The sequence below is a fragment of the Calliopsis andreniformis genome, chromosome 2 (assembly GCF_051401765.1).
Source record: "Calliopsis andreniformis isolate RMS-2024a chromosome 2, iyCalAndr_principal, whole genome shotgun sequence".
Lineage (NCBI taxonomy): Eukaryota > Metazoa > Arthropoda > Insecta > Hymenoptera > Andrenidae > Calliopsis > Calliopsis andreniformis.
Genome location: NC_135063.1, coordinates 13437614 through 13465551, shown reverse-complemented (window position 1 = coordinate 13465551; position 27938 = coordinate 13437614). Strand labels below are relative to the sequence as shown.

The 27938-nt window shown below is 35.8% G+C and overlaps 6 protein-coding genes across 7 annotated transcripts; 4 read left to right on the top strand and 2 right to left on the bottom strand.

Moving 5' to 3' along the window:
- The first annotated feature begins 385 nt into the window (after positions 1–385).
- Positions 386–2076, top strand: LOC143188174 (uncharacterized). Its single transcript, XM_076392260.1, has 4 exons — positions 386–504; positions 581–779; positions 849–941; positions 1672–2076. Exons 1-4 carry the CDS (start codon positions 386–388, stop codon positions 1987–1989), a joined length of 729 nt encoding a protein of 242 aa, XP_076248375.1. The 3' UTR covers positions 1990–2076.
- Positions 2077–13563: 11487 nt separating this feature from the next.
- LOC143188156 (U3 small nucleolar RNA-associated protein 6 homolog) lies at positions 13564–16115 on the top strand. Its single transcript, XM_076392238.1, has 9 exons — positions 13564–13750; positions 13835–13961; positions 14053–14193; positions 14255–14445; positions 14526–14750; positions 14810–15152; positions 15225–15395; positions 15459–15633; positions 15700–16115. Exons 1-9 carry the CDS (start codon positions 13659–13661, stop codon positions 16038–16040), a joined length of 1806 nt encoding a protein of 601 aa, XP_076248353.1. The 5' UTR covers positions 13564–13658; the 3' UTR covers positions 16041–16115.
- A 51-nt stretch (positions 16116–16166) lies between these two features.
- On the bottom strand, positions 16167–18001 carry LOC143188157 (tektin-B1). The gene is made up of 7 exons (XM_076392239.1): positions 17882–18001; positions 17592–17754; positions 17273–17533; positions 17043–17213; positions 16761–16983; positions 16468–16691; positions 16167–16374 (listed from the first exon to the last, which is right to left on the bottom strand). The coding sequence occupies exons 1-7, from the start codon at positions 17931–17933 to the stop codon at positions 16167–16169; spliced, it is 1302 nt and encodes a 433-aa protein (XP_076248354.1). The 5' UTR covers positions 17934–18001.
- A 946-nt stretch (positions 18002–18947) lies between these two features.
- Positions 18948–21243, top strand: LOC143188205 (uncharacterized). 2 transcript variants are annotated; one of them, XM_076392332.1, is made up of 4 exons: positions 18948–19449; positions 19845–20118; positions 20191–20458; positions 20562–21243. In XM_076392332.1, exons 1-4 carry the CDS (start codon positions 19108–19110, stop codon positions 20566–20568), a joined length of 891 nt encoding a protein of 296 aa, XP_076248447.1. In that variant the 5' UTR covers positions 18948–19107; the 3' UTR covers positions 20569–21243. The 2 variants fall into 2 exon arrangements, with proteins under 2 accessions (XP_076248447.1, XP_076248446.1); XM_076392331.1 differs by having other exon boundaries at positions 20191–20521; positions 20597–21243.
- Positions 21244–24049: 2806 nt separating this feature from the next.
- Positions 24050–24985, bottom strand: Rpl38 (ribosomal protein L38). Its single transcript, XM_076388629.1, has 5 exons — positions 24943–24985; positions 24728–24772; positions 24447–24507; positions 24247–24369; positions 24050–24120 (listed from the first exon to the last, which is right to left on the bottom strand). Exons 2-5 carry the CDS (start codon positions 24728–24730, stop codon positions 24080–24082), a joined length of 228 nt encoding a protein of 75 aa, XP_076244744.1. The 5' UTR covers positions 24731–24772; positions 24943–24985; the 3' UTR covers positions 24050–24079.
- A 703-nt stretch (positions 24986–25688) lies between these two features.
- LOC143186594 (BAG family molecular chaperone regulator 2) lies at positions 25689–26930 on the top strand. Its single transcript, XM_076390278.1, has 3 exons — positions 25689–26054; positions 26290–26402; positions 26567–26930. Exons 1-3 carry the CDS (start codon positions 25844–25846, stop codon positions 26798–26800), a joined length of 558 nt encoding a protein of 185 aa, XP_076246393.1. The 5' UTR covers positions 25689–25843; the 3' UTR covers positions 26801–26930.
- The last annotated feature ends 1008 nt before the right edge of the window (positions 26931–27938 follow it).

Here is a 27938-nt window from a genome sequence, read left to right as displayed (position 1 = left end):
CATGTATGTGGTCAGACACGTACATTAGGCCTGTTGTAGCAAGGCAAGCTTTCTAATCTGAACTCTCTTGTCTCTATTTCACTCTCAAGCCACTGATAAATATAATTTAACATGTATTTAATACTTCATAGTTGTTAGCGACCCATTTACCACTTTATATTTCTCTGGACAGGAAATCCTGAATTCAATTTCCATCTTTTTCAGAGAGATCATGAATGACGATATTGCGAAATGTTTGAGCGACATTTCCCCCGAACGTATAGAAAGTGAGTCCTATTTACTAGGAACAATGTATCCCTGACGTCTCTTATCAGATCTATCACTGCTATAAAGCATCCAGCGTGAATGGATTCCCGGGTCATGTTTCAACGAGTGTCCCACAGCAATGCAACTACGAGAGTTCGCTATTGTGCTACTATTAATAATTTTTAACGTCAACTCTGTGACGCCTCTGATGCAGGAAAGTTTATCGAAGCTTCTGGGATCTCTGGGTGCCATTAAACAGTATTTTATATTTCATTTCTACTACAATTAATCCACGTACTGTAATTGATCAAATTCAGAGACTTCTATGTTACAGTGTGAGGATCCCTGAATTACTGAACCAACTCTGCAATGAATCGCAAGGATCGGACTCGGTTCTTCAAGATGCTTGCTATGGGTGCTTCTTCAAGGCTACCAATCAACTCCTTGGATACCCCTTGTTGGTCTCCATGTCAAACTGCGCAGACGTTTACCTTAATAATACTGATTATGGACACTGCCAACAATACCTAAGCGTAAGTCCAATATTTAATTCTACAAAAACTTATTTCATTGTACAAAAATGCTGTATTTCTCTCGTACAGAACAGCACTAGCATGACAAATACGAAGGTGAACCCAACGACAATATACTGCACGTTCCTAGAGTGCATTCGCCAAGTGAACAAAGACACCCTGGTAAGCAGTTTAATCGTTTTCACGCGGTATGTCAGAACGTTTCTTCTCTCTCGCCTAGCGGTGGTTATTTAACCAACAATTCCGGGTGTTTCGGTGAATTTAATGCCTTCGAGAATTTACCGTGGCTATATAAATCGTGTACATAAGAGCAACTGCAAATATTGAACAGGAAGCGCGGCGAGTGAGACCTAGAGGGGCAAGAGGGTCGAAAAAAACGTCGAGGAGGGCTTTCCTTTTGTACTTAAAATTATATAAACAGATAGCGAGGAGCGTTTGCATAATAAAGGAACAAAATTCAGAATCAAACACCGTCAGACCTGGAGCGGAACCCATTGATCCAAGACGACAACCGATTCGACCAAAGCAGCAATAAATATGCCACTTAGGGATTACTCTGCTGTATATACAGATTTGTACAGAAATACTCTCTATATTGTACAATAGTTCGGAAGAAATGGAAGACGAAGCCAGTAAGTCCTTCGAGTCTGTTCCCATCCTTGCCCACATATGCACGCTGCACTTGTACAATAAGATGCACTATTGCTTTTCGATGCATTCCATGGAAACTTCATCACTGCATTTGTAGCAAAACCGGATAGATTTATTGCACCCAGGAAGTTGGAGTTGTAAAAAGTGCATTAACTTTGCAACCAATAGCTTTATTCCATTTTTATGTTCAATTTTGCAACCTAGGGACATTCCACTAACTAATGCCAATCAATTCCCTCAGCTCAGGGAATGCGTGGGCGAAGCCATACGAATGTTCCCCAGTTTCAACACCACGGACGTCCAACTGGCACAATTATTCGTCAACACCACTGCCTGTGTGCTTGCAAAAACTCGCTGCGCCCTAATGAATCCAATAACAGGGGAATTTCAAGAAGACGACCTTGCCAGCAAGTTCCACATACCCACGATCAACTCTCTTCTGGTCAACACCGACTACAACATCAATATTGTCCATGTGCCATTTCATTATGGCACCATCGACATTTGCGCGAAATACAGAAATTATGAGCAAGCTGCCTGGCCAAGTGTTACATGTTGAAGGAAAAAATTAGTCAACGTCCCAAATAAATAAGAGAAGCATACGAAGGGGTTACTCGACGACCCTTCGTACCTTCTAACTGGGGTAGTACTGCGTCCTTTCTGAAGTGGATCTACTGTAACTCTCGCCCCCATACTCCTCGCCCAAACGTCAGGAAAGACCCAAGACTTTTTTCACGAAGTACTCCCTCTTTTCCCTTCGTCTTCTCGCTTAGTTTAGCACCCTAGGCTTAAGGAAAATGTAAATAAAAATTCAACAACTATAATTGCGAATTTGCACGGTCCTTACATAGAAAGGAAGACGTGAAGATGTTTTCCTATGAAGATGCTTCAAAGATAGATCAAAACATGATCGCGAGTTGAAATGTTTTTTCGCGCGAGCTTTCAACGCGAGGACACAGTCAGTGTTAAATATATGCGTTCTCATTAAACAGATGCTTTGAACGATGATTCACGGCAACGTTACAGCACAGCCTGCGCTCAGATGGCTGGTGTCAGTCTTAGTCACTGTTACGCTATCTTTCCATGTCATCGCGGGCCTGCGTAATCGTTATTAAGTTAACTCGTAAAATGGAAATTGCATTGAGCTGGATTGTGATTATTATACCCGCTTGTCTCCGATGGAAAGGATTCTTCTTCTAACTTTGAAAGCAATTTTTACTTCAAGAACTGGTAGGCACAAGGAAAAGGCAAAAATTGCCACAGATAAGGAAGAATTGTTCTACTTATAATGCAATATCTAATTATCATGAAGCCAATAAGAGAAAAGAAATACTTCTGAGTGTGTTTGTCCCACCAAACCCATCCTCCACGCGACAGTTCCAAGCCCACGAGCTTGGATATATGAAAAGATGATAGGATATTGAAAAATCCAGACTATCAGCGTCGACTCAAAGCAAGGAACCATGAAGCACAAACGAAAAGACTGGCTGTCGGCTTGTTTGCCTAGGTGGCGAACCGCTCCGATTAATTCCATAGATAGAAAGGTAGGACAGCAAGTATGAGGACGAGGAATCGGGAGATCGATTTCACGACATCGCCCCGCGCTCGTCCACTTATGAAACGACATGGAACAAGAGGATGGAGGGAGGAGGAATGGAGGAAAGAAGCGACGAAGATGAAGGGAAGGATCGCTCCATTGCGCACCAGCAACGCTCCACTTAGCGTCTTCCTCGAAATAATTTGAAATATGCAAATACCATCGGCGCACGTGCCCATGTGTGCGCGTGGGCTCGTGTTTGCGCGCGGGCGTGCATCCTGGGGTAGGGGGTGAGGTCGCTGGGGCAAGAGAGGGGGAAGACAACGTATATTCCAGTAGCTTACGGTTCAGTTCTCTTGGAGCCAATCTAACTTAACATGCAGATGCAGTACTTGGAATCGTGGAGGAGAGAGAGAGAGAAAGAAGAAGAGGAGAGTTAGTCTCTGAGTTATTCGCGACGATAGTACCTTTTTCCTATGATCATCCACCGTTACCATTGTCGATTCGAGGGGACCTTCAAGACGAGACGTGATTTTAATGAACAAACCCTTCTAGCAACCCCCCGCGAGACGCTGGCCAGTAAAAATTACGGGAACGAATTCGCCATGGGAAAAGTCAAAGTAAACATCGTTACCAGAGGAACAAACGAAATTGACCGATGTTTCATAAATTCGAGAGCTAGAGGCTGAATTCACCGAGGCGTATCCTTGATTAAATTTACAAGACCATGAAATTGCACCGTCATAAGTAACAGAATCTGATCTTGTAAAGGTAGGGGCTAACTACCCTTCTTGGATCCAGTAACGCGCTCGATACACCCTAGAATGAACCATCCACCTTCGAATTTCTTATTTTTTCATCGCTGAATTTTTAACATCACTGTGCAACATTCACACCGAGAAGAAACATACACGAAGGTTTGATGAAACTAGAGGGAACTAGATTCGCAAAAACTGAGAATAAGAATATGGATAATAAATTCGTTTCAGGCGTTCTCCAGCTGGCAAATTTCATCGACCGTTTAACGACTCACCTTTGGCCTCCGTTTCGCTTCCGGGCTCTTTAAAACGAGAACACAGCCGATAAACAACGTGGATCGGTTTACAGAAGGCGTCGCGACGTGAGTCATGCGGGTCGCGATCGGCACGCGTTGCGCAAGGATGCTTCATCGCGAGTTGCGGAGGCGTCGCGTAAAGCGTGCCGCGGCCTGATACGGGGACGAAAACAAAAACAGGAGAGGAGTCAGCGTACGGACACGTCATCGAGGCGCGGCGTGACACACGCGTGAAACGGGGAAAGAGGCTGCATGCCACCTCGAGATTCCATCTGCTTCCAGAAGCTTCTACCGAGAACACCATTTCCGAGAACAAGTAGAAAGCTTGAAGGAAGTGTTGAAATAAAAGGACGATTCCCTTTTCGTTGATGTTTCATTGGGGTAAGAATTTATAATTCTTAATGTTACGTACAGGGTGATTCAATATTTGTATAAGTATCGTGGATATATGTGAAGGTATCAGTACTTTTGCCAACTATTCTGAACCAATTTGAAAGGGAAAAAAATCATAGCAGGTTCGACGAACCAATATAGCGGAAAATACCAAAAATAAACGAAGGAATGCGATCGTGCATGCCCATTGTGGCGTACAGGGAACACGCAACGTGGCCACATAGTACCGCAACAATGTGCAGAGTGATAAAAACAACATACCGACACGGTATTCTGCGTCCACATATTTTTGCAATTCACTCGACAGTTTCTCCTAAAGTTTGCTCTATAACCACATGGAACTCTACAGAGGCAATTTCCCTATCCTACATTCACGTTTCATGTTTTGTTTTTCCTGGATTAATTAACACGCTTGACTCATCCCCCAGAGCAACTAATTGTGCTCGCCGTTCCGGAAGTAATCGATTCTTCGCTTCGTACGATTATGGTAGTCGAAAAAGGATATTTAGGAGAAAATGAGGAAATACTAGGGAAGTTACTAATAGTATTGACATCATATAGACTAAGGCTCAAAGTGTTTCCAGATTTCACAGAAAAAGAGTGTCTATGACTGGCTGGTTTTAGAGGAGCATAGTTGACCGTAGAACTAACTGTCCAATGGAATGATGTCAGCCTGGAAGAGGCGATTCCTCGACCAGGCTATTCTGAGCGTGATGACACTAGCGGAATGCTGGTGCGCGTTACAACAGCAAACAGAGAGAGCGTTGCTGACCGAGGAACGTGCATCCATATCGGCTGCTTTCGCGAGCAAACGATGATCCATCAACGATCACACGTGCCCCTCACGCAACCACCTCGTGGGCAACGATCAACCTTTACCTTTACCCTTGCTTGCCCCGATTCTGCGCCACGCGACTCTACGCGGCCACGCGCGCTTTCGTTGCGCGTGCTTCACCTTCGACACGCGCCACCCTTTCGACCCTCCCCCACCCATCGAACCTCCAGGAACTCAACTCCTCTACAGTTTTCGTTTAACTTCGATATTTGATTTCTCGTGGCCGTAGAGCCATGAAGGTTATTCCATCGTCAACTAGAATTCCCCTTGGATTAGTGAAACACGTTCAATCCGAATAAATGTGGCAATAAAGTATACGTATTGCTGAATTTAGATGAATTTTGATATTTGCAAGAGTAGCAGAAGCATGCCTAGAGAATATTTTATTTGATTTAAAAAATTCCTGTTTGAATAGTAACAGTAGTATACTTCGTAGTTCAATGTTAGCCTTCTAACAATTTAACTCACCCTCGACTGAACAAATGAACAGCTCTAATCAAGATTGATAACTGGCAATATTCTGCTTATTACGCAAGGGACTGAGAAGCAGTCCCGTCAGAATGAGAATACACCGTCAATTCGATGATCTCATCGTGAACTGATTTTCGTGGCGCGGTGCGCATAAGAGAGTAGACGCGATGTTGTTCGGCGAAATGGCGGGACAAAAAGTCGGCCACGGACAAATAGAGAGGCAGACGTCTCGAGTAATGATTTCATTGGACTTTGCGCTGCGGCGATGTAAATATTATCCAGCAGACACCGGTTACAGGCCGGCGCGATCAGCGGGGAAAATATTTGCACGCTCGATAGGCGGGCTTAATCGAGACGCGATGGCTAAACAGCGAATAATATCGATTTTAGTCGGCATCCACGAAATTGGGCTTTGTCGTATAAAGTGGAAAATAACGACGATCGTCAACGCCGAAGTTCGCGCAATAAAATCGAACGCCTCGCTTCCATTGGCCCACGGACTTTTTTTCTGCGTTCGTAAACTTGAATGCTTATAGCGAAGGTACACTTTTATTTCTTATTATTTTTTTCATGGAGATTACTTCGTGATCGTCTTCTGCTTTTCACAAATAGTGGATGTATTAGAGGAGTTTAGTACAATAAACCTTTTCAAACGCGATACCTGTGATGAACTAAGTCCAAAGAGAAGGTATTCTCAGTTTCACAACCCTATAAGTAATATAGGGTTATAAAAAATGGAATTTGGAAAGAATGAGGATTCAATGAATTCCTTATAATATTGTCTTATTATTTAGTAGTCCATATACGATGAATAAATAGATATATGTATAACAATACTCAAAGTTGCGAAATGCGCGAATTCGGAAAGGGTGCTGCCATCTGTGGGCAAATAAGCAGAGTAGGAGCACGCGGACTCTGCTGGAAAGTAATTGTGAGTGAAGACAGAACTCAAATTTTGAAGATAATTCAAGCAATAATAAATTATAATCTCAAATCAACATGATCATCATAAATAATCGTTTATCGTTAGTAATTCGATACTTGATATCGCAATTTAAATTCTGAGAGGGAAACACAAATTTTAAGACTCTCATAAATTTGTGGAATTTATCAAAAAACAGCTGGTAAAGATGTTAGTCGACCCAGTGAAATGTTTCCACCGTTCTTAAGATCGAAATACGAGGTAAGATATTTCTGAACTGTGAGAACAAGATTCTTACTAACAACTCTTATGAATCCTCTTTCTGTCTACTTGATCCAGATACTTTAACAGTGATTCATCGATTATACAGAATCTCAGATATATTATACATTCTGACGATTATTTATGACCTCGTGAGTCCCAAAAATTACATTACACAACAGTCCCAAAATGGTAATACTGATTAACAATTTCCATGAATTTCAAAAGCGAAATAAAAGGGTTACTGTTCGACCCCAAAGTGATAGATCACTAACCATCCCTTTATAGCCACTTTATCATTGAGATTAAAAGTCGCGTTGGCACGTGCTACAATGAAGAAGTGTTTATTCATTTTTTCACCGTGTCCTCAGCGCCACGTAAATTATTTCCCCTAATTATTCCCATAGTAGCCGATTGGTCGTTACCCTCAAAATTAATTGGCGGACCAATTGATCTGAATTAAGGCGCTGCCCAGTAGATTCAAATTAAGATCAATATCTCGGCACGCGAATTGGAATATGACCGCGAGCCATGCTCGTAACCATAAATTTCTACTGTCCAAACAATGGGAAGTCGCTCGTAATTTTGTCGGAACACGGCGTCGATGATGAAACGCGTTGCCCTCCATCCATCCAGCCTTCTCCATAGCTTTCCACACCCAAAAACCCCCTGGGATAGGCCAACACGATTACATCAATTCTAAAGGATGTTCTTGCCCCGACCACGAAGATACGCTCGTGTTCTGTTTGACTTTCCCATTATTTTCGATTTTGCTTAACTTCGGATGCGTTTCATCGTCCGAACGTGCTCAAAACTAAAACAACGTGGACGAAGAACAATCATAGACGTAGGAAAAAGGTTTGGAAATTTTCCTAAGGTTCATGATTCAATAATAGGTCGAATGGGTAAGAACTACCCTTTGGCTTACTGGCACGATGCACTTTACGGAAATGGAAGCATTTAGTTGCAATCTCGAAGGCTTTACTCTGCAAGACCTGACGTGAAGTTCTCAAGATCTAAAATCGATATCCAGCGATCCCGTGTTCCTTCTACAGAAAAACAAGGGGAATCCCTTGGACAACCATGAAACTTAATGCCACGCGTCGTGACAAGGGGCAAACGGTATCGGTAAAAACGGATGCAGGGTGAAATCAATAATGGAAACGAACTGCTTTTGTAAAATAACGAGGCCCGTGTACACTCTGTTTCATGCAGACCTCTTGTCGTAATTAACGTTTCTCACCGTGCGTTACGCCGTTACGACTGGTGAACGGGCGGCAGATTAAAAAGTAACGATTGTTGAAAATGGCGTAGTAAAAGTAGAGAAGAGAATGAACGGGAGAGGGAAGAAAGGGAGACTGTGGAACAATCGTAATAGAGGGAAATCACGAATGTCGGGGCACGAATGTACGCGCTGGGACAACGATATACGAGGTGTCTCGTTAACATTATTGGTATACACGTACTTACACCAATAATCGTTACTGAACTGCAGCTGCACAATTGCAGCCATTCGACGGAACGCACGACGGTACATGATCCTATCTCGCTACGAGATTGAAACGGTTCTCCGACATGCTGGAGCGAAACGGACGTGTTAGATCAACAAGATCCTACGAAAACAAACTGTACAGACGAATAAACTAATTACGACAGCCTCGTCTTACGGGCTCATTATTTTCTCCTATTACAGGAAACGTCACTCTCAGTAGCGGTAAATGTCGATGATGTTTCGATACCGTTTCGAACGAAGAATTAGAAATTAGGAAACGTTCTGCTCAGGAAACAACGTAACGATTTTAGAATGAAGTTAGGTCAGATTGTAATTACATACATACATAAAAAACCATCCTATCGATAGGAAGTATATTGCAGATTGTCCCTATTTGATTACGACCAACAAAACCAGAAAAATTACTACAATACTCTTTGAAGAATACTCGTATCTGATACGCGCCAGGAACGATGTAATAAGCGTCAACTGTGTACAAAATTAAACACTTCGCTCAAATGCATTCCTGTTCCAGGCTTTTCCTGGTCATTTCATTCGACGATAAAAGCATTCTAACCTAGTTACGTAGCTGTCAGGATCGCCAAGCCCGTTTCCGCGTTTATTCCGAAGCTACATACGATTGTATGTCTACCAAATAAACCTTTCCAAAACAGGAATAAACAAGGGCTAATACAAGAGGTAGTAAGTCTTACCAAAATTTCAAAGTTGCATATTTCTCTATAGCTCATTAATTAACAATTGTTAATGTCAATAATTTGCACATGTCACTGTGGATTTCTGTGGACTACCCCCTGAACTGATCCAAGATGATCATCTAATCTACCTCTTGATCTAGCCCTTGTGCACGAGCCACGTGTAATAGAAACACACATTAAATGTTAAGTCTATCCTATACTTTATCGATAGTTAGATTTAATTGCCGATTTAGAAATAATGAAGAACTGCTTAGACCAAACATTAAGAAATTCAACCTGGCATAGATATTGGTAATGTTCATCTGTACTTTGGAGGGAAGTTCTTCTCGTGGAATATTAGCGAAAATCAAACAGAAAAATGCAATGCAGAAGCAGTACTTCTTGGAGTCATACAAATCTCAATTTAGTTAGTACTGTCAATCATTAATGTAACGTGAATATAGAGTACAAACTATTGTTTAATGCATCCTGCATAAGTAACCTAATGCAATCGCAAGACACATACGTAATAGTAAACAAAGCTGTGTGACCGAGAGAACGAACCTTAAGGTTACGTCACAATCACTAGTGACGTCACCGACAACAGAAACAGGTGACAACCACTATCGGGCAGTGACGTCAAATGGGAACGGGCAACGAACCGCCGTTCTGCGTTTGCGCGTTGCACACCATATCGGACGTGAACTGCACGTCCTCTTCGCGAGTAGTTCTTTCGGAAACTTCTACCGATCGTTTAAGGCTAGAAATTTCCGAAATATTGCTGGCCAACGGGTCTGAGTATCGCTCAACCACCGCTGCCTACGCTAGCTGAAGCCCTATATGTGCGCATGGATATTCCTTGGTAACCTATCGAGTGTCAAGAGGGTCCCGAATACTTTGCTGTAGACAATTTAATAGACAGTGACAACACTTACGAGTGCCGCTGGACTGTCTGTCATTCTTTCTAGGATCCTCTTGTCCCGTACAGAAATCTCACTAGCGATTAAACGCGCGATAAAGGGAACACGTACTCACGACACCGTACTCGAAATCTCGGAAACTGTCTCGGCCATCATGGATGGCACAGCCGAGCCGTGTCGATCGTCGACTCCGCTGCGCCGCAACCGTGCGTGTCGCCATCTTGCATCGAACATCGAGACTTCATCGTCGAGGGAGATCTACGACAAAATATCGAAACCAAATTGTACGGGCCTTTTTTCGAAATATGTATATTAGTGTATAGGAGTGTACAGAATAAACTGGGCAACTTAAACAGTTTTATGTCTCATGTTCTGAAATATCGACTTCGTGAAAGACAGTAATCTTCGAGTGCCCTCTGCGATTTTCGAGCGATGGGTGTAGACAACACGTAGGATTTTCGTCACTGACGATGATAATGCCAGTAAGCGAGAAAATATTCCTACCATACCACCCATTATACAAGATGTTCCAGTAAACTACATCTTATTCATCTCTATAATTCCAAGTATTCAGTGAAAATGCTGATTAAATTCTGTGGAATAAAAATTTGTATGTAAAAAGTACTAAAATAGTACACTTATTCCCAAATCTATCCTTTCTGAAATAGTCAGTTATGTCAAGTTGTTCACTGGCCAGAGTTGACCAAAGGTAATTCAGGATAGTCCAAAGAGTTCCTCCAGAATACCGCCAGGACTATCCGCGCGCTCCGGAAACTCCGAAGTGAGTGACCATAAGAGCAGGAATCAATTACTGAATTGCGAGATAAATCGAACGAAAAATAATGTATGAAAAGTAAATAATTTCTACATTTATTAACTAACACTTGCAAATATCAATAATTTACACAAGCGCACCCTGTGTGTGATTGTTACTAATAATATGTGTACCAGAAATTGTTGCTGAGATGATTATTTTACGAAAAATATCGATTTTTCGCAAAATATTGTTCGTTAGATCAATTTCGAAATTATAATCAACTGAACAATGTCTCTGATTGATTCCCCTTCTTCCTCGAGACAGTATAAATATCGCTGCAGGAGCACGAGTGTCTCAGTCGCCGCGAATTTTCCCGCGGGTGCGGACCTCCCTGAGGATCCCGGAGGGCACCTGGGCCCTGGACCTCGGACCTCCCTGGACCCCTGGACACCACTGACCAGTGGGTAGCTGGCCGATGACCAGTGGTCATCTTGGCTGACCGGTGAGTTTTTGCACAAATTTAAAGTTTTTTTTTCTGTTGGCCCTATTTTGCATATACCCCCCACTTTTTGCGCTTTTTTGCGCTCTTTTGCGCTTTTTTACGCGCTTTTGTGCTATTTGCACCCTTCGTGCACCTTACGTGCACCTTACGTGCACCTTACGTGCACCTTACGTGCACCTTACGTGCACCTTACGTGCACCTTACGTGCACCTTACGTGCACCTTACGTGCACCTTACGTGCACCCTCGTGCACCCTCGTGTACCCTCGCGCAACCTTCGTGCACCCTCGTGTACCCTCGCGCGCTTATTTGCGCTCATGTGTGCTCATGTGCGCTCATTTGCGCTCATGTGTGCTCATGTGCGCCCTTTTGTGCTTTTTTGTGCTCTTTATTAATCAACTGAAGATATCAGAAGAAGATCAAACCAATTAATATTTTACACTTTTACATTTGTTTTCTATTCTTGTCTTTGATTTGATATCGTATCTCCTGAGGGATGACATTAACATTTTTAATTTTTAGTTTTACAGAGTTTATGTAACCATGAATGAAAGTTTTGAAACAGGTAAATGCTCAAACTTTTCGAAGGTTGTGGATCGTTCTGTCGATCTTCTATATTTTGTAGAAAGCTCTTCAAATTCCATAGCTGATTCTAATTTCTCACTTCACAGGTTTTAGATAAACATCGAATGAAGATATTAAAAGTAGGTAATTACAATTAATATTTCTAAACAGAAATGCCAAACTTGTTTAGTTTTATTCTCTTTTGAAGAATGTCCTCTCTTGATTCAGGGTTTGGATTGTTCTCTCAATCCTTTCTTGTTTCTGTGATTTCTATGCGGGTCTCCAGCACAGCAACCTCCTCGTGATGAGACCCGAGCCGGTTCTGTCCGGTCCAATGGCTGTGCCATCGTTGGGGTATATATAGTCCTTCATTCTCTTAATCGTCTATGCTCTTTCGTTCTTGGGGAGACATCCCCAATCGTTACTATACTACTCTCCATACTCTTCCTTCGCTGGTTCTCTCCTTATTATCAACTTGAAGATTGAAGAACGAAGATATCGCATCCGCCGAGGGATTCATCGCTTCTAGCTAATAAGTGTCTAATTCTAAGAATTAGTTTAAGGCCATAGTTGTAAGTTTCCATTGTAAAGCATTGTAACACTGCCAAGTTGTCATTTCTTAACTTTCTTTGCTCGGTTACTTCCTCCTCACCTTCTGTGAGGAGGTCATCTGCTTCTCTTAATAGAAGCAAACGTCCAACTGTGGAATCGGCGGTCGATGGAGCTTGTTCTTCTTCCCTTGGGGGTTTGTACTAGCGAGAGACGATGTGGACACCGAATGGTGTGTGGTATGACACACTTGCAGGTGGAAACCCCACAGTTCAGTCAGGCAACTGACTGGGCTGTGAGGTGCCAGTCGCCTTCTCCTAGTACCCGTCTTCAAGGTGGAAGGACTCGCACCACCGACTGTCTATTTCATGGTTGCCCTACGCGGTAGACTTTAACTATTCCCAATCTCTACTCCATGATTATTTGGCACATCTCTACTATAAGAACTAAGCTAAAGACATGGATGGAACCTAGCTTCCATTCATGTTTTTGGCTTGTTAATTTAAGAGTTTTGTAAAGGGAGATCGATGGAACTTTGTTTCCATCTATCTCCCTGCGGGTCTCCTGCACAGCAACCTCCTCGTGGTGAGACCTGGGTCGGTTCTATCCGAGCGAATGGCTGTGCATTCTGTTTAGATGTAAGAATAGATATGGAAGCTTTGTTTATTATCTCGTGAATTCATTTGTTGGTTTATGAACTCTCTTTTATTCTTGAGCACTCATAGTGTTTTATAGTGTTGGACTCGCATTTTATGCGACGTACTTTTAAATATTCGATACTTACCTCTATCGAAGAACATGCTTCACATTTTAACTTCGCATCCACTGATGTTATTTTTCCACGTTCCTACATGCACCGCTATAATTTTCTGAAAGACAGATTGGATTTTATTATTATTCATTCCAATTAATCATCATTCAATTAATATTTACCGGATAAAAATTGAAACAACGCTTCCTTTGCACTTCATGTTGGAAGAAGTGACTCGTAACTGAAAGATGCGCAATAAAATGCGCAAGAAATACTTATAGCGCTAATTTTAAAAAATATCCCTTGGCTAGATGGAGCCACCTACTTGAAAGCTGTTTTGAATTTATAATGCCACCACAGAGGGCGCAATAAAACTGACTTTTTATAATGGCGGCACTTCTTGATCAGTCACTGTCACTAGTGTAGCAAGTTGTAGCATAAAGTAATCAACACACGTGTGTTTAATAAGGATTTGTGTACAAATTTTGTTTTTAAAATCGTGTAATACTTAACTAGCAAAGTAATCATGGCGGAATTTGTAGAGAAACGATGCGAAGATATGATTCCTGAATTAGAACAGATGGAAAGAATCAAACTATTTGATAAAAATGAAATACGGTAAATACCAGAGGTTATTTTTTACGAAAATTAATAGTTTTTTGCTGAAATATGTTATCGATATCTATTTACATCTTTGCATAGTGGAATCGCAAAAAAGCTTAAGGAGTACGAATATAAAATTCAACGACACACAAAAACCAAAGAAGATTATCTACGATATATACAGTACTTAATGGATCTGCTTAAATTGATTAAACAACGTAGAGATGTATGTTATTACATATTTTCTGACCCCTTGATCTATATTACCTAGTAAATAATAATTGTCAGTCAATTACTGTAATTATAATCTTTTTTAGAAATTTGGCATCACCCAAAAGAAGTCTGATATTGATCACATCATAACAAATAAAATGAATTATTTGTATAAAGATGCAATATTTAAATTTCAAGATGATATTCGTTTTTGGATTGCCTACATAAAATTTTGTAAACATGTTGTAAGTATATATCTAAAAATTTATATAACATTTCATACATCTATGAATAAAAATGTTACAGCATTTTCAAACCAGTGTTAGTCACATGTTAGGTAGAATGTTACAAGTACACCAAGATAAACCTAAGTGTTGGCATATTGCTGCCCGTTGGGAACTAGAGGAAAACAAAAATAAGCATACTGCACGTCAGTTTCTTCTTAGAGGTTTGCATATACATCCAACTTCCCAGTTATTATTTACTGATGCTTTCAAGTGAGTAAAATTATATGTGTCTGCTAGTTTCTTAATATCTCTGCCCATTTTTTCAATAATCAAGTTTATGTATAATTTAGATTAGAATTAGATGATGCATCCTCCAATGAAAAAAAGAATGAAAGTAATAATGATTCTGGAACACCAATGGCCACTGATGGTGAAATGAATATTGAATTAAAGAGAGCTTGTATCATATATCAGCAAGCAGCAAAACGTATTAAAGACATTAAATTTATTATAGAGTTACTGAATATTGCAAAGGAATACAAAAACACAGAAGAATTACAGAATAAAATTGTTAGGTATGTAAAGTATGAGAACATACTTTGAATACATATCTAATTGTGAATTTTTATTATAGTGACATAATACAGGAGTATACACATGAGCCACTAATGTGGGATACAATGGCAAGACGAGAATTAGAAGGACTTACTCAACCTTCTCTCAGTGACCCTTCAGTGGAAACTGGTAGTCCAGAACAAATTTCATTAAGAGATCGTATAACATCTTGTAATAAAGTATATCAAACAGCACTTAAAAAAATTAAAACAGAAGAAATGTGGTCATTGTACATAGAATGTTTAATAGAAATAAATCAGAAATCAGGATCATTACCAAATTTTAAGAGGAAATTACTAAAAACTGCATTGGCACAAGCACATCAAGCAAAAAAATTAAAGGAAAAATATTATTTACAGTGGGTTGGTAATATTTTTTACAAGTATCCTTCCTATTATTTAAATAATATAGAAAATAAAATAAATGTGTTATAGATTAACATATTAAATGTTGAAAAAAAGGATGAAAGTAGTGAAAAAAAGTTGAAAGAGGTCTTATGTATGGCAACTGAAGCTGTACCAAATAGTGTAAGTCTTTGGCATGCTAGATTGAAATACCTGTTAGTTTTGGGACAAGAAGAAGAGGCTGAAATTGTTTTTTCAAAGGTATGAAAGAAGACATTGAAGATTATTTTTAATTGTGTGTTCCTCTAACACTCTACTTTGTAGGTAACACAAATCCTTGGTGAAAAATCATTACCTCTATGGAAAATGAGAATATTACATGTACAAGCAAAAAGTCCTGAGAAAACAGAGGAAGTATTTCAAGCAGCATTACAAGGACATCCAAATGTTGGTCAGCAAATAAGACCTACTTACATTGAGTGGCTGGTTCTAACAAAAGGTATGCAATTATAAATTATAAATATACATTTTGTAGTATTTAAATTAAATCTTACTTTTATTGTAGGTATCCAAGCGGCACGAAAAAGTTACGACAGTTTCTGTTTGCAACCACCCTTCTCTCTTGATCTGCATAAAAAAATGATGGAACTAGAGCTTATACAACCTGAAATATCATTAAAAAATATAAGAAGATGCCATGAAATGGCGGCGTTACAATTTGGCAAAAATAATACAACTGTCTGGATAGATCATATCATATTTGAAATGAAACATGGTGATCCGAAAAAAGTTGGAGATATACATAGAAGAGCAGTGAAAACTTTAGAAGCTGGATTAACAGATTCTTTTATTTCACAGTATTCTTTAATTAAAGCAAATCCAGATTCCCTAAATACAGATACATAAGTATACATCGATATGAAGATGTGTAAAGATAAAGACATAATCAATGTGCTATAATAAATCCACGTTTCATGTGTACTTCATGTGACTAGCATTTCCTACAGGGCAATATATTCGAATGAACCCATTTTATAATGATGACTCGAGTGGTATTTCTTTCTCCATTCGTGTAAGAACGATGTTTCTATCCGTTTCGTTGGGTAATCGCGTTCTATCGCCTGTTTTTAATGTCGCTCTCATGTCCAAACACATTATATCTGTTGCTAAAGAATGTTGTTTGTCATCTAAATTTGTATCAATTTGCAAAAGTAAACTTTCCAGATTATTATACGCTTCCCTAAAAAGTACAAATATTACAAAAAAAAAAGAGTTAATCTGTAATCAGCAATATATCTGAGAGATATACCTATCGTAAAATATTTGTACATACTTTGAATTTTTTATAACTTTTATCAAATCTTTTTCAGTTTGTCGTAAGTTTAGAACTTCGTCTTTGAGACCTAAATGAACTTCATCAAGACAGAGTTCGATTCCAGAACGGTACATACGATTCTCTAATCGTGTTTCTGCACATTTTATTGAATCAGTTTTATGTAAAAGCGCATCTTCCAATCGTACTATTTCTTTCTCTAAAATTTCCATTTCTTTTTGAACCTGTAAATTATAATTTATATTATAATGTATATTAAAGTACATCAACTTCAGCGTAAACGTTATAATTACTTTTAGCTTTTGCCATTCTAATTCATTACGAGCTTTTTGCGTTTGATAGATTCTTTTCCGTAAACTAAAATCTGTAACGTCTTGTTGAGCCTTAATATCATTTCTAGCTCGTTCTCGCATTACATTTAGAGCTTCACGAAAATTGTATACATCGCTTAATTCATTATCAGCTAGAGTTTTGGTTTGATTGCAATGCTCTAGCCACGCTTCGTACGATACTGCGCTGCAATAGCAAAACGGATATCTTATACGATTTCTACAATTTTATATACTTGTTATTACCCTTTTGGTGTCCTTAACGCATTCGGTTTATAACTGATATTTGCACATGTACGATCTAAACTAAGATTTTCTTGATCTATTCTAATGGTTTCATCTTTATCTTCTACCTCTAATTCCACTTGAAATCTGACTTCTTCCAAACGATTTAATTTTTCCCATGAAGCTTGTACCCTGTATAAAACAATATATAATAAAAGTGCTTGGATATCTTCTCATATTAATGTCAGTACCTTTCTGTCAATAATTGTTTGACATTTTCAATTACACAAAGCTCTGTTTTCAATTCTGTGTCTGCTTCATCATAAGTAAGCTCTGTTCCTCTACGACAATCTCTCATTGATATACATTGTGCTGTTAGTTGCAAAGGAGAATTTAATATTTCCATTTCTCTCTCTGTGTCTGTTTTTTCAGCCTTTAAAAGATGTATCTCTTCTTCTAATTTATCTAACAGTGTTTTAAGTAATTCTCTCCATCGTGACAATTCTGTTACCCTAAATATGTAAAATAAATGTACATTTTCCTTTGAAGATAATACAAAGTGTTTACTACCTATCAGCAAGACGAGCATTGTTCATATATGTGTCCCAGATGGTTTTTACCATTGTTTCTGAACAAACAATTTTCCCTGAATTTCTCATGTCAAATGCTTCTGCACTTCTTGCATCTGCACCTTGTTGAAGTTCCCATTGTCTAGCATACCAATCTGCTAAACCTATTACACAAAATATGTATAAATTTGATACTTACAATGTTTTTAATAAATGTATTACAGTCATAATTATTTTAAGTAAAAAATTATATTTTTTAAAATGAAAATGTAGCAACGATACTACGCTTACCTATATGAGGTAAAGGTTTTTCGTATGTAGTTACGGATTTATTGCTAGCCATAATTTAAAAAATTCAGGTATTAGCGGTCTATAAAACCCTAAGAAGAAAGTAATTTGACAGTAACTAGTAGAATCTAACGATTTAGTATCGGTTGCCAAAGTAACAAGATGTGATACTGTAAGTTAGGTATATTGATTTAATAACATTTTATTGCATCTTATTATTTCAAAATATACGGACAAATATCTTCGGTCTTATATTTTGAAAAATATTTCATAGAAAATAGCATTTCAATGCAACAAAAGAAAAAATATGTATCTGCGTCATATCTTTCGACAAAAAAGCGGCGTAATTTCTTCATACTATAGACGTAGATTTAGAAGTTTTAATTATAACGTCATAAATAATAGTTTATCAGTTTCTAAATCGATAGGACAACAATTAACAAAGTAGCATTTATGATATTCGTAAGGAAGAAATGCATATTGAAATACTTTAAATTTACGAAAAATACGAAAAATCAATTTTGTGCAGCTGCAACTCCTGGAATGCATTGGATCATGTACATATCTACAAAAAAAATGTTCCGGCATCACAACACAGATATCTATGTGCATATGTCGTACGCACACATATGTGCATATTTGAATCAGCTTCGTAAAGTTTCTTCTTGTGGGGAAATGCATATGCAACATAAATTTTGTAGTAATTTTATTTTTAAAAAAAACGTCCTAAAAAATACATGCTATTGGATACTTAATCATTATCATATAATATCAAATTATAAAAATCTTTGATAAAAACGAATTGCATATTACAGAGTCCCCTACAAGATCGCAGAGACAAACCGGAAAAATACCGATTTTAAATTTATTTCAAATATTATGTTTAAACTGTTTAAACGATTATTTAGTAGTAAATAATTTTAAGAATTATTTCTATTATAAAAAAGTGACTATTATTAAAGGTATTTCTATTATAATATTTAAATTTCAGTAGTAAAATGACCGTTATTTTCGTATGATGCATTCGACTCCATGCTGCTGCCTTGAAACCTACAGTTGCGCAGGGAGTTTAGCTACTATCGCGCCAAGTTGTACTTCTGACTGATTCAGAGGAACGCGGGAGAGATTCCGATTAGTTTGTTTGATCTGGTCAAGCGACGATTGATATTTCCATTTTTTCTAACCGAATTCGGGAAAGGAATTACATTTTTGGTATTGGCTAGAATAGCATGCGAAGATTGAGCATGAAGAATAAACGTAGGAAGTCCGAAATGAGTGAAAACGGTTCGGAGGAAAATGGCGTCACAATTTCGGCGACCGATGTGAATAACGACAAAATGAAGAAAGGCAAGGAAAACGAGAACGAAGAGACGCCGCGCAAAGGGACGCCGAGGAAGCGGTCATTACGTGGTCGTTCTAGCTTGAAAGAAACGTCTGAAGATTCGACAGGAAACTCGGAAGTTGAAGAAGAAAATAAAAATATGGTAAAGGGTGGAGCGGGTAAACGGCTTAAAAAGGAAGATCAGAAAGCGTCTTCTTCCATAAAGGACAAGGAAAATGAAGAATACGAGGTGCGTTCTCACATTGCATTTGATTTTATTTAACGGTCTATTTTGTTTACGTTTTACGCGAACGCGTCATGGGGTGACGCTTTATACAACCGGACATGATAAAAATAGTGATGCTTAGCGTCCCTCAGAATGCCGGCTAATACCGCTTTTCAAATATTGCATAGTAAATGAATGAGACTTCGTGTTTGGTAGATTTTAATTAAAAAATTACATTTAACTTGAATTGAATGTTAAAAAAAAATTGGAATTATGTTGCAAAGATGATTAAATAATGAATACCGAATTAGGAAAAATTAATGATATTATTTCGATTAAATAAATGTTTTTTTATTTTAAATAACATTTTTGCGTACTGCATTATAATAAAACATTGCAATATAACTTTTATTACACAGGTCCAGAAAATAGTTGGACAACGTACCATTAAAGGGAGACGCCAATTTTTAGTGAGATGGAAGGGCTACGATGAAGATTCTGACACATGGGAACATGAAAAGGATCTAAATTGCCCACAGCTAATTGAAGACTTTTTAGCTGAAGATGCAGAAAATGAAGAAGACAAATCTAAAAAGCCCGAAAATTCTCCGAAGCCAAAAAATGCTAAATCTCCAAAAGTGATTAAAAAACCTAAAAAGATTAAAAGCACTCCCAAAAAGCAAACTGCAGGTGGTATGTATTTTTTATATGATATTCTGCCAAAGGTATTGGCTTTATCTTTAAAAATATTTTAAATAATTATAGACGAAGAGATGGAAGCAGAAGATGAACAAGATGACAAGGATGACCAGAAAGAGTTTGAAGTGGAGAAAATTATAGAAGTACATTTTAAAAAAAATAAGACACGAGAATTTTTAATTCGCTGGAAAGGATTTACATCAGCTGATGACACATGGGAACCAGAGGAAAACTTGAATTGTCCAGAACTCATTGAAAAGTTCATGCAAAAGGTAGAAAAGGCTAAGACTACAGATGCTCGTGAGCTCAGAGCAAATCGTCCACATACAAAAAGGTACACACTAACTACACATGAACAAGGAAGAAGATTGTCCCGTAGAAATATGGACAAACAAAGGTGATTTTTCTTTGACATATAAATGTTTGTAATTTTTTAGGTGGTGAATTTAATGTATACTTTCTGTTCTTGTAGAGCTACATACCACGAGTGTGACGAATAAATATAAATATTAACACATAAAACGTATACATATTTATAGTGTTATAAAAGATTGACACTTTGTCAAACTATAGAACATAAGTGACTCGTTCGGTAAGGATTTCTTAAAATGAGAAAAGCATTAGTATTTCTTATACGCATTATTGGAATTATTACCCTTTCTTAAGACATTTACGTAAACGTATTAAAATATGTTTCATTTTATTGTATTTCTAAATATTTCGTGATCTATATTAAATTTTATTAAGATTGAGAAAATATATCAAGCAACAAAAATACTTACTTCAATTATAGAACAAACTGTTATAAATTACTGACCATTATCTGACATATTGTTATTTTATAAATGTAGATGTTTGTGACACGTACTAGTAGTTTTGTATTTTCCATAAAATAAATAATACATGCAAAGTTGCAGAACATGATCCAAAATAATATCTTTTGACTGAACTGTGTGTATTAGAGATTTAGGTAGGTTTTAAGGTATTTCACGTGTCTGATGTGTTACTTTGGCTTGTTTGAAAAAAGATCCGTTATTCAATCATTACATTATAACTAGATGAAGATCTGTAAAGTAATTTATAAGTCAGAAAATTTTAATAAAAAGTCGTCTTGCTGTAGTGCTTGTGTGAATGATTATATATGGTAAAATTGTATTGTACTAATTGTAATTCGCATAAGATACCAATTTTATTGAATTTAGTATACTGGTATAGAACTAGTAAACAATTATGTTTGTAAATCCTTAATACTATTATCGATGCATCTCTGAGGAAAACAAAACAGTCAAAGATAATAACATTTTCAAATGTTTTTTTTCTACCATGTGCACATTTTTGTTTATAAATAATAAACCGAGCTTGTTCAAAGTATCATATTTAAAAAAAAATACTAAACTTGAATTGTGATGTTATTTTTTACTCTAAATGGTACAAAAACAAACATGTCTGCTGTTATATGTGTAACTGTAAATTAAAAATCGATCGCCGTAAAGATATCATTAATATTATAGAATTTGAATTTTGGACAAAACTTGTAAATTTTTAAACAATATTAAGATACCGTTTAAAATCTCATATGTGAAAGGTAGGTGTAACTTACTTTGTGTAAGGTGTATAGAAACATTAGTGTGCAAGACAATCTGTATAGTGTACATCTTTTAACTGAAAAAGAATTCATGTAACAAAATAATACATTACATAAACTTGTATTAAACATTTCCTTACCAAATTCAAAGTTTACGAAAATATGCGTATGTATCTTGCAGGATGGTAAAATGCACAATGTCCTGTCTTGTTAAGAGTACTAAGTCATGTACTTTTTAATCAATTACATAAGTTTTATACCATTTTATTATATTCTGTATTATAAAAAACTCATAAAAATAACAACAAAAATATAGGTAAGTAGTGACAGTAAATAGGAAGAGAGATGATTTAATAAACATTAATTAGTATGTGATTAAAGTATGGAACTCAAATGGCCACGGATGGAAATATCCAACAACAGCGAAAAATACCATGATGTTGATCAAACTAAAAATGTCTCTACCTATTTTTGGAAAATAATCTTCATATTATTCATCATATTAATTCTGATAATCCTTTTTATATCCTGTTACTGTTGTATATATGAAAAGATCGTTTCTACTTGCAAAAGGTTTAACATTGTTTCGCTTAAACCATATAACATATATGTATTTTTATCATACTTCCGCATTCAGTTATCAGTGCAATGCTAAAATTACATTAACAAAGGTATCTTATCCGGAGAAATAAGGATAATCATAATGGCGACAGTTTTCCTACAATGAAAGAAAATGAAGAAAAATATTTTCGCTTGAAGCCACGATTTTTACGGACTGATTCGTCTAATACAAAGGTAAACTGTGAAAATAAGTGCCATGAATTAAAGGTACTCTTACAAACATCAATTGTAATTATTTAATTTTATACATATCTCTAAGTCATTATATTCTTGATTAGGAAAAAGAAAAGTTACTTCCTCCCAGTAAAAATAAGATAATATCCAATGATAATGCGGATTTAACAAAACGATTAATTTCAAAAATGTCACTCTCATCTTTTTCATCAACTAAGATTAAGAATAAAGATATAAAAAATCAAATATCAGACAAGGTACAACTTCATTCTTAATACTTGTGTTTAGATATGTATCTGCATTTTTCTGGTTTTTTTTTTAGAACAAGCAAGATATCTGTTTTTCAGATACAGATTTGAAATTTTTAGTAACATCAACAGCTTCTAACAAGTCTAATGTAACAGAACATGACAAAAACACAGTAATACGTAAATGGAATTCGGGAAATCTCAATGATTACTACAATGAACGAAAGAAAACCAGTTCCAAATTAATAGAACTTAAGCTTGAAAATACGGATTCATTCAGTGATATTACGCAAAAATATACAATTGCTACTTCTAAATCAAATTATTCACATTCTATCTTTATATCTAAAAATTTGGCTTGTGATTCAAAAAATCTCTCAGATTTCGGTTTCAACAAATTGAACATTTTACCGAACGCGTACTTAACAAAATTGCAAAGGTGATTTGATTAATAGTATACACACTTTTATTTAGTTCACATCATAAATTTAAATATTTTTATAGATCAGCTAATTCTTGTGAAAGTTCCATAATATCAAATGCAGCATCCTGTACGAATAAGATAGGAACCGACTATTCAGGATATGAAAAGATTATAACTCCGACGAATAATATTAAAAAAACTATATCAGAGATAGTATTAAATGAATATGACATAAAATCTAAAAAAATGAAATCAACAATGGATGTACAATTGAACTATTTTAGAGATAATTCGCGAAGTCTACAGAATCAACTGAAAGATAGGAGAGATGATTCTTGTAGGAAATCTAGATCAGATGAAAATGTTGTTAATAAGAGTACATCTCCTATAAGAATTGATAATATGCCTGATGATTCTTATACTCAGAATGACTCTACTTTAACACCTAAGAAGTTAACTTGTAGCAGTAAAGACGTTTATGAACCATTGAATCATGATTCGGATACTAGTGAAACTTATGATAAACTAGGGATATTATTTTCAAAATATATAAAACACCAAGCTCGACCATGTCAAAGAAAATATTGTCCTTTGTCACGTCATCTCAAACGAAGACGACATAGTGTACGAAAATGTCAAACAAGGCTATATTACCATCCATATTTGAACGAATATTCGTATGATCAAAGGCTAACAAGCAGTGGAAATGTTTGGACAGATACACATGATGGATTCTGTAGAAATTTTGTGGCAGCAAGACAATCTTGTGAAGAAAATAAATAGGAATAAGAAAAAGACTTACAACCCTTTAACTTTCTTTTCTAGTGCTTACTTCTTTGTATATTGGTGGTATAGTAAATGCATTAACAAATATATGTTTAAAAAATTATTTTATTTGACTAATTACATACGTTCGCTTCTTTTCACTTCTTTTACTTGAAGACCTACAAAAAATAATTGATACTTTAATAAATGAAAAAAAATGTTTTTTAAAATATAAACCATTGTACATGAAGTTAAAAATAATAACTATTTATGTATCAATATATTCAATTAGAATGTAGTAGTACCTGGAGGTAAAGACTGCTTTAATTTCTCTGCCTTTTCTTTGTCTGTAATCACCAGAGTGTATAAAAATCTTGAGCATCGAACTTTGAATTTGACATTATCAGCGTTCTTCTTGATCTTCACGGCTAAATAATTGTTATGAAAATACAGAAATTAGTAAACTATTAACGATTATAAATGATGAATTACTGTAAACACTTACATTTGGCATCCTTCCTCCTAGCCTTCAAAAGGAAGTCCTTGATTTCTTTGATTTCTCGTGGCTAAAAATATAAAATATTTCTAAAGTAATTCATAAATTTGTCACTATTGCATAGATTCAGTATCATACTAAGGTTATGTTTTGCCATTTTGTGTTATTATGTTTACCATATAATTTATCGTGTATGTTACTATTATTATATAATTAACAAGTAGAATTGTACTTTCTCAAACTATACATTATTGTAACTTAATAAACACACTACATATTGTAATACTCACCATTATGAGTTGTGGACAGTTAAAGTTCGATGCAACTAGAACCACCTAGAACATACGAGATGACCAATAAGCCAATTATACTTTTACAAACTTTCGTATATAAAATATAATATATATCTTTTTATTGTATATACAATCAATATGCAATCTCAAAAAGGAAGGATTTCTCATGAAAATACGGATTCTAAAGAATCATCTAAAAAAGTAACACATACCCCATCAAGTTATTACCGGAAAAAGACTGTTGTCGTCCTGCAAAGACTATCAAATCAGCAACCAAGTTTAACCAATAATCGATTTTACGCGATTAATGGTACAATTACGTAAATGTTATTGATCTAAAATAATTGAGTAATTTATCAATGAAGAATTAATTTCAGTATGGTAATATAATCAAATTATTCTAATCCATTTTGTGATATTTATGACACACATTTTTCAAACTTCCTGCAAACATTTTCATAGCACTGCATGGTACTATGGCAAACAAAAACTATTTTGACAATAATTTTTTAAAAAATGATAACATATTTTTTATCATGTACTCAAATCTTAAATATATTTATACTATTTTTTGTAGTAGTTCTATATACTGGTTCAGTATTTTTTTATTTTCAAAAAGAGTAAGTATAATTTCTCATTATAAACGTTTTAAAGGAACATGACGAAGCTTCATGAATATGAATATAAGTTGCATACAGTTATTTATCTATACTTCTCAAAATAATTACAATTGAAAGTATGTGAATACATTTATCAATTTTGTCGTTCTTTTATCGTAACATGACAGTAATTATTCTGTCATTCCTTAAAAATGCTAAAATCCTTCGAATTAATAAATCAGAAAGGAACAACTTTTTAAAGTTGGCGCTGACTGAATTGATAATCAGTTGTCATTCGTGTGTGTGAGTGCATGTGTATATACACATGAGCTTCACAGTCAGTTTTTTCGGATCGCGATCACGAGCTCAGTGTACGTTGCGAGCACTTAAGGATACCAATATGCTCATAATCGTTGGATTAACGTTCTTATCTTCCGTGTGAACGGAATTTTTAATTTACTAGTTATATAAGTAATTGATCTCGCAGACAAACGAATTTGTAAACCTGTTAAAAATGGATAGCCCGTTGCCGCATATTATGGAAAGCGCGGATTGTGATGGTACAGGAAAACCGAAAGACAGGTTAGTCAGTCTTCTCGATCAAATCGAAGTGCACGTAGAACAATTAAGAAAAGATGCTTGGAGACTCGAAGAAGAAAGAGATACTCTTCTAACCACCTTAGACACTTTAAGAAACAACGAAATCGTGAGTGCATTAGAAGAAAGTAAGTGTTTACTTACATGATATTAAGAATGCTTATTCAGTATTAATTTATCTAGAATCATCTTTCAGTTTCTTTGCATTATTCTAGAAAGTTCTTTTATTTTATTATACAATTTACATAATAATTTTTTTTTCCTTTATAATGACTATAATTTGAGTAATTAGAGCTTGCTACAGAAAATGTAATCTATCTATCATGAATGTGTTTTAAAACTATACTATGTTATTTGAAATAGCTGACAGAGATGATGTATTGAGGTATGCAGAAAGATTATCTACACGATGTTTAACAGTTGATGTCTTAGTCAAAATTCAGCGTGATCATATACAACAGGAAGCATTGCACCAGGTATTTATCGTTTATATTTGTAATTACTAGAAGATAACTAACTGTGTACTTCATTATTTTTATTTAATTATTCTTTTTTTTTAGTCTAGTAACTATTGAGAAATATTTGTAATAGTAGGATATTTCTTTAGTTAATACGGTTAGTAGAAAAATATTGATTTTAGGTAAATGGTTTGATAGATGGATTAGTTATCGGTCTCCGTGATGATCCATCTGGAACTAGGCAACGTTGTGCATCTTTTATGAATGCATGTACTTCCCAAGGTATGGGACACTCTGATAAAAACTTTGAAACTGCTATCCTTGGATGTACTATGGATGACCAAAAACGGATAAAGAAGAGGCTGCAGGGACTGTTGGATTATATTGATAAGATGCATACGATTCAATTACTGTGAAGATATACTTGAAATAATCTATTTTAAAAGAAAGCAGATAAGGTACTCTTTGAGTGATTAATTTGTTTTATTTCAAATGAGAATTTGAAAAAAAAAATAAAAGCTAATTGAAGCAGGTGCTTGATGATAATTCAGTGGTAATGTTTCTATGGTAAATGTAGAAAATGTACTGCTTATGTTACATAAGTATAATACCTTTTCAACATATACTATAAGCCTCAATGCTTTGCCATTGAACAAGTGAGCTTTTATGCACTTTATATTTGTATCTGAGCATCAAAAATAGTAGGAAGTGGTTATATAATTATTATAATAAATTATAAATCTTCTTATATTTTTTAATAAAATTTTTAGTTGACACAAATACGAAATAAAGTATTACATTTTTAGTTAAAGAAACTGTGTTACAAATATGGTAAACCTTTCTAAAAGGTTTACTTTTGAAACTAAATAAAATTATTAAAACATATGTATCAAAAGCATTAGAGTTTTTCATTAGATAATTAATCATTTGATATTTATTCAGAGAAGTATTTGTTCATTAGTAAAAATATATTAAATTTAAATTTTGTGTGTATACCATAGACATGTGACTGCTGGTTAGTCATTCTGATACAATGTAATTTACAATTTGATAGAGCTTCCTACTATTAAAACACCATTAAAAAATGTTTAAAAAATGCTGAATAGAAACCCTAATTATATTGAGAATATGACTTTGATCTTTCTCGTCCATTAATAGCTTATGTCATACATACCTACTTACTTTAGAAATGTAGATGAAATTATTGTATTCAGTGCAAACTTGACCATTTAATGTGTATTACGTTATGGATAAAAATTCTATGCACAGCCTAGCATAGTTTTAAAGAATCGTTTAGTTTACTTAAAAGATTAATTATTTTTTTATTTTATACTATGAACATAGTCTCTTTATATCCTTGTTTGTGATACAATATTGCCAATCATGGACTTTACCGCCAGGCTATTTTAAATCATACAATCTTTATTCACTTTCCTTTTCCTAAATAAAATTACAATATTCTTCATATTTAGAGTTAGATTAAGTTAGAAGGCTAGCTTCAATGTACAGAATACAATAAAAATATTTGCCTAAGAACTTAATTTTTTCTATCTA